The 13530-nt window shown below is 38.1% G+C and overlaps 1 protein-coding gene across 6 annotated transcripts in view; it reads right to left on the bottom strand.

Annotated features, from left to right (window-relative positions):
• FBXL20 (F-box and leucine rich repeat protein 20) overlaps positions 1-13530 on the bottom strand; it is a 93496-nt gene that overhangs the window by 31967 nt on the left and 47999 nt on the right. For all 6 annotated transcript variants that reach the window (XM_081582235.1, XM_081582233.1, XM_081582234.1 and 3 more), the window contains exon 2: positions 11033-11094. In XM_081582235.1, coding sequence (XP_081438361.1) covers positions 11033-11094 — 62 coding nt within the window. The remainder of the gene's footprint in view (positions 1-11032; positions 11095-13530) is intronic.

The following is a 13530-nucleotide window of genomic DNA, read 5'->3' as shown; positions in this document are numbered from 1 at the left end:
TAGATACAGATATAAACTTGCATAAAGATGTGTTCATGCACTACCCACCTCCAAACATGTATTTCTTAGCTCCATCTGATGAGGAGATCTACAAGCAATGATGTCCAGTAGCAATAAACATAGCTAGGGTAGAGATCTTAGTTTTTAAATACCATTCTCCACTAAAAATCATCCCCTGAGCTCCTTGCAAAAATGTCTGATCCCAGGACCAGGTCAGGAAAAGTACAAGAAGATCCTAGAGTATCTGGTGCCGAAAAACAAAGATATATTCAAAGAATGATGGGACATATTCAAAGAACATAGAACATAACCGTAAGGGACTCCCACTGGCTAAATCTGAAACATTTTGAGCAGAAAACAAGAATAATCCAAATGGGATTACCACACACTGAATAAAACAGTATCATGAGTATATACTGATGTTACTAAAGAAAGGAAAAAATGGGACAGAAGGGAAAACTCTTCTTTAGAGAATTCCAACTAGTAAAATGTAGAAGTAATGATGGAATTAGAGAATGACCGTTTGGTAACCACAACAGTAATAACTGTTTCAAGCAAGAAACAGAAACTTTAACTGACTGAGTTAAAGTTTGATGAGAAACAAGATATTCACATAGTCTCAAAGTATTTCACCACAGGACACTTAAGGGGAAAATGGTAACATTACAGTGGAGAAATCTGGCAGACACCACCTTAACCTGATGATCAAAGTTAACATCAACGGTAATGGACAAACAGACATCTTATGCTTATGATATGAATAATGAGGGGGCCTCCCAGGTGGTGCTAGTGGTAAAGAACCCACCTGCCAATGCAGGAGACATAAGAGATGTGGGCTCAATCCTTGGGCCGGAAGGATCCCCTGGAGGAGGGCACAGCAATCCACTTCAGCATTCTTGCCTGGAGAATCCCACGGACAGAGGAGCCTGGCCGGCTACAGTCCATAGGGTCACAAAAAGTTGGCCATGACTGAAGCGATTAGCACAGCACAGCATGTGAACAATGAGAAGAATACTATATCGTTTCTGTGGTATTCCTACAAAACTGTGCTAATGAAGGACACATGAAGGACATTCTGTAAAGAATCTTCAAAACTGCCAATGGCTATAAAAGACAAAGAAAGACTGAAGGCTTATTCAAATTAAAGCCAGCTGAAGGTAAGTGACAAGTAAATCCAACCTGTGATCCTGGACTGCAACTTGAATCAGAAAGAAAAATATTTTTTCTTGCCTTGTACTACAAAGAACACAAATAGAATCATGGATAGGATAACTAGTAAAATAGGGATAAGGTCTATAGACTACATAATAGTATCACATCAACGTGCATTTCAAAATTACGATAATTTCAATTACTCTACTGTGTTTATACATGAGAAAGTCTTTGATTTTAGAAAATTCATACTGAAGACTTGGGTAAAAAACAGGGTCTGCAACTTAAGCCAAATAGTTAAGAAAACAATAATATAAGTAAGGTCAAAGGTTAACACTGGGGAATCCAAGTAAAAGTTTTACAGAATTTCTTTGAACTACTTCTGAATCTTTTCAGTAAATCTAAAATAATTTAAAAACAAAAAGAGGAAAAAAAGAAGTAAAAAATATGTTAAAAACTCAAAGGAGTGGCAAGAAGTAAAAATACAAACAATAACCACTGGCTCAGTATCAGCTATATGTATCTAATTGGGTCATCTTGTATTTTGCAAGCTAACTCTTGCATCCAAGCCTTGAACAATAACACAGTTAACACACAGAAAACACAAACTTCAGGAAACAAAGTGACTGTTAAAAGATTATTTTCCAAATAATGTTTTCTTCTAGGGTTATATTCCTAAGATACTCATGCTCCTTTGTCCTCAAGATGGCCTCGATCTTGACAGAGTCATGATTTTAGGGCTATTAAAAACTGGCCCCACAATATCAAGCTGAGCCTGGTGGGAGTTCATGTACTAGCATGTGTAATGATAGGAAGATAAAAAGGACTTGAAAAAAAATAGTATCTTCACATAGTGATGTGGCTCTCAGTCTCAAAAGACAAACAGCTTTGTGTCCATATACATAAATAACCTACACAAAGGCAATGTGCCTAATATGTATCTTATTAATAGTCCATCACTACCAAGATATTAGGGCTTCCCTCCTGGCTCAGCTGGTAAAGAATGTGCCTACAATGTGAGAGACCTGGTGACAGGGTGACAATATACCGCCTTGACGTACTCATTTTCCTATTTGGAACCAGTCTGTTGTTCCATGTCCAGTTCTAACTGTTGCTTCCTGACCTGCATACAGGTTTCTCAAGAGACAGGTCAGATGGTCTGGTATTCCCATCTCTTTCAGAATTTTCCACAGTTTATTGTGATCTGAACGCAGAGTTCCAAAGAATAGCAAAGAGAGATAAGAAAGCCTTCCTCAGCAATCAATGCAAAGAAATAAGAGGAAAACAACAGAACAGGAAAGACTAGAGATGTCTGCAAGAAAATTAGAGATACCAATGGAACATTTCATGCAAAGATGGGCTCGATAAAGGACAGAAATGGTATGGACCTGACAGAAGCAGAAGATACTAAGAAGAGGTGGCAAGAATACACAGAAGAACTATACAAAAAAGATCTTCACGATCCGGATAATCACGACGGTGTGATCACTCACCTAGAGACAGACATCCTGGAATGTGAAGTCAAGTGGGCCTTAGAAAGCATCACTACGAACAAAGCTAGTGGAGGTGATGGAATTCCAGTTGAGCTATTTCAAATCCTCAAAGGTGATGCTGTGAAAGTGCTGCACTCGATATGCCAGCAAATTTGGAAAACTCAGCAGTGGCCACAGGACTGGAAAAGGTCAGTTTTCGTTCCAATACCAAAGAAAGGCAATGCCAAAGAATGCTCAAACTACCGCACAATTGCACTCATCTCACACACTAGTAAAGTAATGCTCAAAATTCTCCAAGCCAGGCTTCAGCAATACGTGAACCGTGAACTTCCAGATGTTCAAGCTGGTTTTAGAAAAGGCAGAGGAACCAGAGATCAAATTGCCAACATCCGCTGGATCACTGAAAAAGCAAGAGAGTTCCAGAAAAACATCTATTACTGCTTTATTGACTATGCCAAAGCCTTTGACTGTGTGGATCACAATAAACTGTGGAAAATTCTGAAAAAGATGGGAATATCAGACCACTTGACCTACCTCTTGAGAAATCTGTATGCAGGTCAGGAAGCAACAGTTAGAACTGGACATGGAACAACAGACTGGTTCCAAATAGGAAAAGGAGTATGTCAAGGCTGTATGTTGTCACCCTGATTATTTAACTTATATGCAGAGTACATCATGAGAAACGCTGGGCTAGAGGAAGCACAAGCTGGAATATAGACTGCCAGGAGAAATATCAATAACCTCAGATATGCAGGTGACACCATCCTTATGGCAGAAAGAAGAAGAACTAAGGAGCCTCTTGATGAAGGTGAAAGAGGAGAGTGAAAAAGTTGGCTTAAAGCTCAACGTTCAGAAAACTAAGATCATGCCATCTGGTCCCATCACTTCATGGGAAATAGATGGGGAAACAGTGGAAACAGTGTCAGACTTTATTCTTTGGGCTCCAAAATCACTGCTGATGGTGATTGCAGCCATGAAATTAAAAGACGCTTACTCCTTGGAAGGAAGGTTATGACCAACCTAGATAGCATATTTAAAAGCAGAGACATTACTTTGCCAACAAAGGTCCGTCTAGTCAAGGCTATGGTTTCTCCAATGGTCATGTATGGATGTGAGAGTTGGACGGTGAAGAAAGCTGAGCGCCGAAAAATTGATGCTTTTGAACTGTGGTGTTGGAGAAGACTCTTGAGAGTCCCTTGGACTGCAAGGAGATCCAACCAGTCCATCCTAAAGGAGATCAGTCCTGGGTGTTCACTGGAAGGACTGATGTTGAAGCTGAAACTCCAATACTTTGGCTACCTCATGCGAAGAGCTGACTCATTGGAAAAGACCCTAATGCTGGGAAGGATTGGCGGCAGGAGGAGAAGGAGACGACAGAGGATGAGATGGTTGGATGGCATCACGGACTCGATGGACATGGGTTTGGGTAAACTCTGGGAGTTGGTGATGGACAGGGAGGCCTGGCGTGCTGTGATTCATGGGGTCGCAAAGAGTCAGACATGACTGAGTGACTGAACTGAATTGAACACAGTCAAAGGCTTTGGCATAGTCAATAAAGCAGAAATAGATGTTTTTCTGGAACTTTCTTGCTTTTTCGATGATCCAGCAGATGTTGGCAATTTGATCTGTGGTTCCTCTGCCTTTTCTAAAACCATCTTGAACATCTGGAAGTTCACGGTTCACGTATTGCTGAAGCCTGGCTTGGAGAATTTTGAGCATTACTTTACTAGTTTGAGACAGGCAGCATCCAATTTATTAATGGACTGTATATGAAAAGTTCGTAAATTCTCCAATATAAACAATATCACAAAGAAGAGTTTGTTTGCCAGGCAAGCCTTAGGGGGAAAATATCCTAAACTATAATACTATGTATCATGCAAAAGAGCCTGAGCTTCAAATCTTGTAGCGTACCTGAATCAAAAACCCTTTGCCTCTGCCCACAAAGAGGAAACAATAATCTCATCTGAAATGCTCTTCTTTCTTACTCTCCTGCAACATCCAGTTAATCATTACTTACCCCTTTATAACTCAGCTCATGTCTCATTTCCTTGGAAGCATCTTCTGAACTCTCTAAAGTTGGCTGTAATGTCCTACACATGAACTTTGCTTTAGGCAAACCTCCATTATACCTTTACGTTGATTATTTTCCTGTCAGTCTTTTCTACTCCTCATTGAGTTTCTTGAGGACAGAGTCCCGTTTATTTCTATATCCAACATAATGCTTGGTACACTGTATGTCTCCTCCTATAGTAAGGTTTAAGGAAATTCCAACTATGTAATATTCCAGAAAATGCAAAACTATGGAGATCAAAAAATAAGTGGTTGCCAGGGATAAGACCCCGGTGCTGGGAAAGTCTGAAGGCAGGAGGAGAAGGGGACGGCAGAGGATGAAATGGCTTGATGGCATCACCGACTTAATGAGTTTGAGCAAGCTCCAGGTGATGGTGAAGGACAGGGAAACCAGGCTGCAGTCCATGGAGTCGCAAAGAGACGGACGCGACTGAGTGACTGAACAACAAGGGATGAGAAGGGAGAGAGATAAACAGGCAAAGCAGAAAGGATTTTTACAGCAGTAAAAACACTATGTATGATATTGTAATGATGGGTATGTTATTACACATTTGTACAAACCCATAAAATCTATGGAGAAGGAAATGGCAACCTACTCCAGTACTCTTGCCTGGAAAATTCCAAGGACGGAGGAGCCTGGTAGGCTACAGTCCATGGGGTTGCCAAGCGTTGGACATGACTGAGCAACTTCACTTCACTTCATAAAATCTACAACACCAAGAGTGAACCTTAAGGTAAACTACAGACTTAAGATAATTATAAGGTGTTAATATAGGTTCATCTTTGGCAAACAAATAAGCAAAAAACATTCTGGTGGGTTATGTTGATAATAGGGGTGGAGGCCTGCATGTGTGAGGAAGGGGGCACATGAGAAATCTCTGTACCTTCACCTTCCTCTCGTTTCACTGTAAACCTAAAACTGCTCTACAGAAACAAATTATTTCAAAGAAAAAGAAAGTTGAAGTACTACAAAGGACAAGAATGAGGCCTATAGTAATTATTGAACTTCAGCATTCTGCTAATGTAGAATAAAATATACATCTTTTATTCTCTCACCAAGGAAACATATAGATTAATTGCAGCAGCAAACTCAAATAAAAATGCATCATGCATACATGGTATGGGAAAAAACAGCCTAAACATATGCTTATGTTTATAAAGAGTCATATATGTAACTACTGGGTTAAAAATCGGTATGAAACAAAATGTATCACATGAACCCTTGCCCCCCCCAAGGTTTAAGGGGATATAATTTAATCATTTTTTGGTATCTCATGGCTTTCATAAAGAACATCAATTATCATTCTATTTAGTGAAATCCTCATGAGTAACTAAGTGACTAAAACTTCTCTTCATTAAATAAACAACCCTGTACTGTAATATTTTTGAATGTTACTATTAATTTTTAATTGATGTAACACTGGTTTATAACACTGTATAAGCCTCATGTGTAAAACACTGTATTTCTACTTCTGTATACCCTACAACATGCTCACCACCCAAAATTTATTTTCCATTAATTCACCATACAGTTGACCCCCTTTATACCTTTCCCACCACCCTTTTCCATCTGGGAACCACTGCTCTTTTCTCAATCCTACATGTTTGTTTTTGTTGGTTTCCTTTTTTTTTCCTTTCTCGTTTTCTTTCCTTTTTTAAGCCACACTGTGCAGCACACAGAATCTCAATTCTCCGACCAGGTGCCCCCTGAACTGGAAGCTCCGAGCTTTAAACAGTGAACCACCAGAAAAGTTCCCTGCTTTTGTCTGCTTTTAAAATTAGTTTTTATATATTCTCTCTTATTGTCATTGCTAATAATAAACTCAGTGGACCCTCTATCAACATAACTCTTCTGATCCCATTTTTATTTACTATTATTCATAATTCAATTTGTGTTAACTGTGTTCAACGAAAAAAATAAATAAGGAGTAAATGGGAACTGAGAAATGGCTGTATCTTTTAACTATGTATGTATCCTTTAAGTAAAATGCACATTTGATCTTCCAGCTTGCTTTCTGTTTCTTTGATTTGTTCTGGATAATTAAGAAGACGAGAAAACAAAATGGTCAGTAAGAGCAATATTGTTTTTCTGTTGATTCAGGAACATCTGCCAATGCACCTTAAAGTTGAGAGATGATCACTTTTGGTAGTCTGAGCATCTAGTCACATCCTTTTATGGTCTATGAGTAAAAAATAGAATTAACAGTAATATACATGACATTTTATTGCACTTCCTATGTGCCAGGCACTCTTTCTAGTAAGCACTTTATATTTATCAACACTTTTGACCCTTGTTCATTGTTGTTTAGTCACCAAGTCGTGTCCAAATCTTTCGTGACTCCATGCACTGTAACTCGCCAGCCTCCTCTGTCCATGGGATTTCCCAGGCAAGAATACTAGGGTGGGTTGCCATTTCTTTCTCCAGGGGATCTTCTCAATCTAGGGACTGAACTTGCCTCTCCTGCATTGGCAGGCGAAGTCTTTACCACTAAGTCACCAAGGAGGATTTTAGTACCTTCCTAAAAGGCAGGTACTAAAATCTTCAGCTTACAGCTAGTAAATGACAAAATGCAGGGTGTTCAGATTTCAGAGATGATGTTCCTAACCATTATGCCCTTAAAAGTAAGAAAACACACACCCCTATCCACCCTGAACTCCTGGCAATTAATGTGAATGAAAATACTAGATATCATCAGTGTTGTTAAGCTTCCTGAAATAGAATATAATAAGACAGCATGTATACAGAAAAGAGTTAACATAACAGGCTTATCCTTATTAGAAAGGCCCTGTTTCAACTGTTGCTTGTGCTGTTGGACCTTGGATGGCATTTGAGAATTTGGGTTGCAGAGGCTTTTCACTATGTGCTGATAAGCTTCCCTGGTAGACATTTTACTTTTTTGTTGTAACTTATTTTTGGAGAAATTAAGCACACCCTGTGTGACTCCACTAGGAAAGGACTCTTAAAAGCAAAGCCTGGTTTCCTATTTCACTCCATTCAGCTTTTCCTAAATTTTTTTTTTTTTTAGTGAAACAAGTGGAGTTTTATTTACTAGGAGGAAAAAAGTACAGTACATTGGATAGACACATGGGCGGACTTTGCTTTCTATCTTTTCCCTGTAATAAATCATAGCTATAAGTATGACTATATGCTGAGCCTAGAGTCCTCCCAGAAAATCATCAAACTTAGAAGTAGTCCTGGAGACCCAATGCAGCATGATTATTTATTTAGACAAACAACTCCAGCCAATTCATTCTTTCCATCTAACTTCAGAAAAACTCATCTACCAACTCACACATACACATTACATATTACATGATAATTATGACTCAACACCCCAAGAGTTGAAAAATTAATGAAAAAAGTTTCAGATTTTTTTAAGTAATGATAATCCTCATTCTGAAACTGCATTTTGTTTCATAGCTAAAAGGGCACATGTGGGTTCAAGCAGTCTTACTTACCACTCACGTTATTTTTAAAGTTATCAATATCATCCTCAGAAGGAATCCTGAGAAACGAGTCACTTTACATTAGCTCTTGGAAAACAGAAGAGTCTCTGTCTTATAAACACTGACATTCATTTTTCAAGAGGTACTCCTAAAGATATGCACATGGTTCTGCTCTGAAAGGAAGTACTGTCAATTCTGCTAACTGAATTTCACATTATGCAAGCAGTGGATTCCAGCCTGCTGGAGCATTACTAATAAACTTTGTTTCAAAAGGAAAGGAGGAAAATTAGTAAGTTAAAGTAAGCTACAGCTAAGAAAAAACAAGAACACTTCCTTAATTCATTGGTAAATTAGCTGTGGCTCTGAATTTGGCCCTAGCAACACAAGTTTTCCCCTTGTAGACTGATACATGTTGGATCAGATAATGTAATATGTAACTTAAAAATCTATCCAAGCCAAATAGTCTATAGAGTCAAGAAATGGCAACAATGGCTGATTTTACTTTGGGGGGCTCCAAAATCACTGCAGATGGTGACTGCAGCCATGAAATTACAAAACGCTTACTCCTTGGAAGGAAAGTTATGACCAACCTAGACAGCATATTAAAAAGCAGAGACATTACTTTGCCAACAAAGGTCCATCTAGTCAAGGCTATGGTTTTTCCAGTGGTCATGTATGGATGTGAGAGTTGGACTGTGAAGAAAGCTGAGCGCCAAAGAATTGATGCTTTTGAACTGTAGTGTTGGAAAACTCTTGAGAGCCCCTTAAGACTGCAACGAGATCCAACCAGTCCATCCTAAAGGAGATCAGCCCTCGGGGTTCACTGGAAGGACTGATGTTGAAGCTGAAACTCCAATACTTTGGCCACCTCATGCGAAGAGCTGACTCATTGGAAAAGACCCTGATGCTGGGAAAGATTGAAGGCAGGAGAAGGGGAGGACAGAGGATGAGACGGTTGGATGGCATCACCAACTCAATGGACATGAGTTTGGGTAAATTCCAGGAGTTGGTGATGGACAGGGAGGCCTGGCGTGCTGCAGTCCATGGGGTCGCAAAGACTCAGACACGGCTGAGAGACTGGACTGAACTGAAGAGATGGAAGCAACCTAAGCGTCCACTGATGGATGAATGGATAAAGAAAATGTGATACACACACATACAATGGAATATTATTCAGCTCCAAAAAAAGGGAAGTCTTGCCATAAGCAACAGCATGAATGAACTTTGAGGGTACTTATGCTACATGAAATAAGTCACAGAGAGAAAAACATACTCTAAGATCTCATTAATATGCAGCATCTAAAACAATAACAACAAAAGAACCCACAAATTTTTAACTATGGGTTGTGATGGATATTAACTAGATTTACTGTAGTGATCATTTTGCAATATATTATTTTTTTTGCTGCATATATTATTATTGTTTTTTTGCTGTACCACGTGGGATCCAGGATCTTAGTTCCCAACCAGGATTGAAACTGTACCCTCAGCAGTGGAAGCATGGAGTCTTAACCACTGGACTGCCATTTTGCAATACATATAAGTATCAAGTAATTATGTTGTATACCTGAAACTAATAGATTATATGTCAATTATAGCTAAAAAAGGAAAGGAGGGAAGGGAGTGTGAGGGGAATGAGAAATGGTGTCTAAAGCTAGAAAGGGCCAGGGCAGGCAATGGTGCAGTGTAAAGAATTACAGAAAATGTTATCCGTGTTACCCTCATTTCTTGCCTAGATTTCTTTAATAGCCTTCTTATTGCTCTCCACTTCAGTCTCCCAATCTGGCTGGCACATAGTACCCAGGCTAATTCTTTAAAAATATAAACCAGATCATATTATTCCCCTGCCATAACATGAGAGGTCTTGTAGACCACTGTAAGGAATCTGAGTTTCATGACAAAAACAGAAAAACTCTGATAAAATATAAAAACATAAACACAGTATGATCACAGCATGATCGCTCAGTCATAGCTGACCCTTTGCTACCCCATGGATTGTAGCTTGCTAGGCTCCTCTGTCCATGGAATTTTCCAGGCAAGAATACTAGAGTGGGTTGCCATTTCCCACTCCAAGGGATCGTCCCAACCCAAGGATCGAATCTGTGTCTCGAGTCTCCTGCACTGGCAGGGAGCACCACCTGGGAAGCCCAATATTAAAAATAAGTGTGTCTTAATGTACTCAGTTTATGGTAACAATGAAGAACATAACCTGTTTTAAAAATATTCTTCTTTAAGATGGCTAAAATTTCACTGAAATTTAAAGGATACTCAAAATATTCAGAGTGCATTTTCCAATGGCTCTGGTAGTCTAGGATGTTCTTTCAACTACAGTCAACCAGCTCATATGTATGTTTTACTTTCATGGAAAAAATCCATTTCAAGTTCAATTCAGTTCTTTTTTTTTGTAGCATTTTCAAAGTTTAAGTCCTAGGATTCAATCCCTGCTTCCAAGGATCTTGCGATCTAGTGGAGGACTTAGCATGCAAATACTTAGGAATGCCAGAAATACTCTTTACCAGCACTAGAGCGAGGTATTTTTCATCCTGAAGCAGGGACTGGTTATGGGCTAGACAGTAGTAGCGGCTATGAGCAAGAAGATGCCCCTGAGCACAGTAACTTCTAACATTTTGCAAAGAGAATGTGCTGTTTTCAGTCATGCTACTCTAATAAAATCCCAAGTGAAATAGAGGAAAGTTTCAAGCAACTTTTTAAATGGCTGTAATTCCTAGGATAAGACTGTTTAATAAAGGCATCAATAAATTTTAAAATTCAGATAATCCAGATCCTGAACATACAAAAAAATTAGCAAAAAGTCTAAAACAGGCAAATGTGATACACAACAAAAAAAAACATCATAAAGTTAGACTTACCGTAATAGGAGTTCTTTGGGAAGTTTTTTATTGATTACAGCTTCATCGCTATTTGAGAACATCTGCAAAAACAAAATCATTGTGTTAAGTGCTACTTAACATTTTATTATGTTTAACTCAACAGTTGACAGGTAATCCTCTTAGGAGAGAAGAGAATAAGTACACGGATGTTATAAGTCAAAGTCCTATTTTCAGAAACTCTTTAGGCTAAAAAATGTCTGAGACATTTAATTTGCTATCTTTATCTTTAGAAAAAAATTAACTAATAGCAGCCAGAAGGATGACATTATGTGCCAGATGCTATTTTCAGTGTTTTTTATGTATTAATGTATTGAATCTTATGACCCTTAATCTTCATTTTACATATAAGGAAACTGAGCTACAAAAAGTTTACTTGCTTAAAATTTTATCAGTACAGAGTGACCATTTGAAAATCTCATCAAGGCAAGGTTATTCTCCATATCTAACTCGTATTTATTTTTTCATGGAGTTGTTCAGAAACCTAGGATAGGGAACATTCTCTCTCAAGTTTTATGTATCATGCAGAAAACTAATAATGCTTCATAACCACAACCATATGCATTCTGGATGTACAAAGGATCATTCAAATTAATGAAATAACTCACAATGGGTACTTTTAAACAGACCCACAATTTCTTCCACTATAAGCTTGCCTATTAAGCTACATTAAAAATCAAATACCTATATATCCAATAAAAAGTAAGGAAAAACAACACACATGTCACTGAAACTGAGGAATATGTTCAGTCCCTGCTATTAATTATTACATAGATGCCTCTTGACTTCACGAAGTGAACATTTACTGAACATCTTGTAAGTATTAGGCACCTTTCTAGGCAATGAAATACAAAGACAGTTAAGATGTTATCTCTGTACTTAAGGATCTCCTGCTTTACAACGAAGAACAAGGAAATAAGCAAATACTAAATTTGGACTGGCATCAAGGAGATAAGCTAGAAATATGTTAAAAATTATAGTTAATGTAAAAGATGATACAGATCTCTGTAAGATTACAGGGGCAGTGGAAGTGAAAAAAAAAAGCTGGAGAAAACAGGAGTTTTAAAGAAGCTACAGAACTGTTGATGGAAAGCTGGATCATCTACCAAGTTTCAGTGCAGCAAATACACTATGTTATATAATAAAGCTAATGACTGACAATCACACGCTTTAGGAAATTACCTGACATCAAAGAAAAATCTGCTTCCCTAAAATCTCTATTCATTAATGGAAGTTACTAAGAAAAAAATCATACTCCTCTTTGGTAAAGCAGACTTTTAAAATGAAGCCATCACATTTCCTCCTAAACAAGTCTCAAATTTCAGTTTCTAATTTTCTAAGACTCTTCACTATTACGATCATTCTTTTTTTTTTTTTTGGCCACACCACACAGGATTTTAGTTTCCCCCAGCAGGGATCCAACACATGCCCCCTGCAGTGGAAGCATGGAGTCTTAACCAGTGGACTGCTAGGGAAGTTCCATGATCACTCTTCTCTAGGTACACTTATGGCAAAGAACGCATGAAGGAGTTATAAAGTATACCCTGAATAATCTAGGGTTGATGACATAAATAATAATGTCTTGCAAAGACAGTTAAATATATCAAAAGTTGAGACCTGCCTGGGGTACTTCTTATAGCATACAACATGTATCTTAAGCTTGAGATCTTTGGAAAGAATTAAATTTGTAAGTATAAAATATCACTAAAGCACTCAATATAACAGACTATGCCCAACTCAAATCCATAAAAGATAAAAGATAATTACTTTTATAGAAGAAATGCTAAACTCTTTATCTGCCTAATAGGCCAAACGCTGTTGTCTCTATATGAACATGAGGTATATGAAAAAATAAAGAAGAAAAGGAATAGTGTTCTAGGGAGTACCTGGGAAAGATCATATGAATAAGACACCAGTCTAGGTTTGTATTTCCCTCCTCTTCCTTCTACATACATGTATTCTACTCCAAGCAGAGAAAGATCACAAACTGTGGTTAAACAACAGCATCAGCATCAAACAGAAATGATGTTGTTAGAAATGCAAGTTCTCGGGCTGTACCCTAGACCTACAGCATCAGAAACAGGGTGCCAGGTGTGATGGAGGGAAAAGAGAGACAACCTGGATTTTAACAAGCCCTCCAGGTGATACTGATGCTTCCTGAAGTCGGAGAACAAATGGACCAGAAAAAAACAGATTGAGGACCCCAGAACTTAAGAAATCACAGTTCTAACACACAGTCAGAATATTTTATTATTTAAAGTGACATAGCAATGGAACTTAGAAAATAATCCTAGAGGTAGACACACATTAATTTTAGATGGTTTTCTAGGAAACCCAAATGGTTTCCACTCTAGTTCAAGATATTGTTTATAAAGTAAATACTTCACAGAAATAATAGAATGTATGTTTTAGACATCTTGCTATTCAAGCTGAATCCACACTCTAGATTTCTCATATAAAATATAAAGATGTCAAAACCA

The sequence above is a fragment of the Giraffa tippelskirchi genome, chromosome 3, assembly GCF_054371585.1.
Source record: "Giraffa tippelskirchi isolate mGirTip1 chromosome 3, T2T-mGirTip1v1.2.pri, whole genome shotgun sequence".
In the NCBI taxonomy this organism is placed as follows: domain Eukaryota; kingdom Metazoa; phylum Chordata; class Mammalia; order Artiodactyla; family Giraffidae; genus Giraffa; species Giraffa tippelskirchi.
This window is presented reverse-complemented; position numbering and strand designations above follow the sequence as displayed.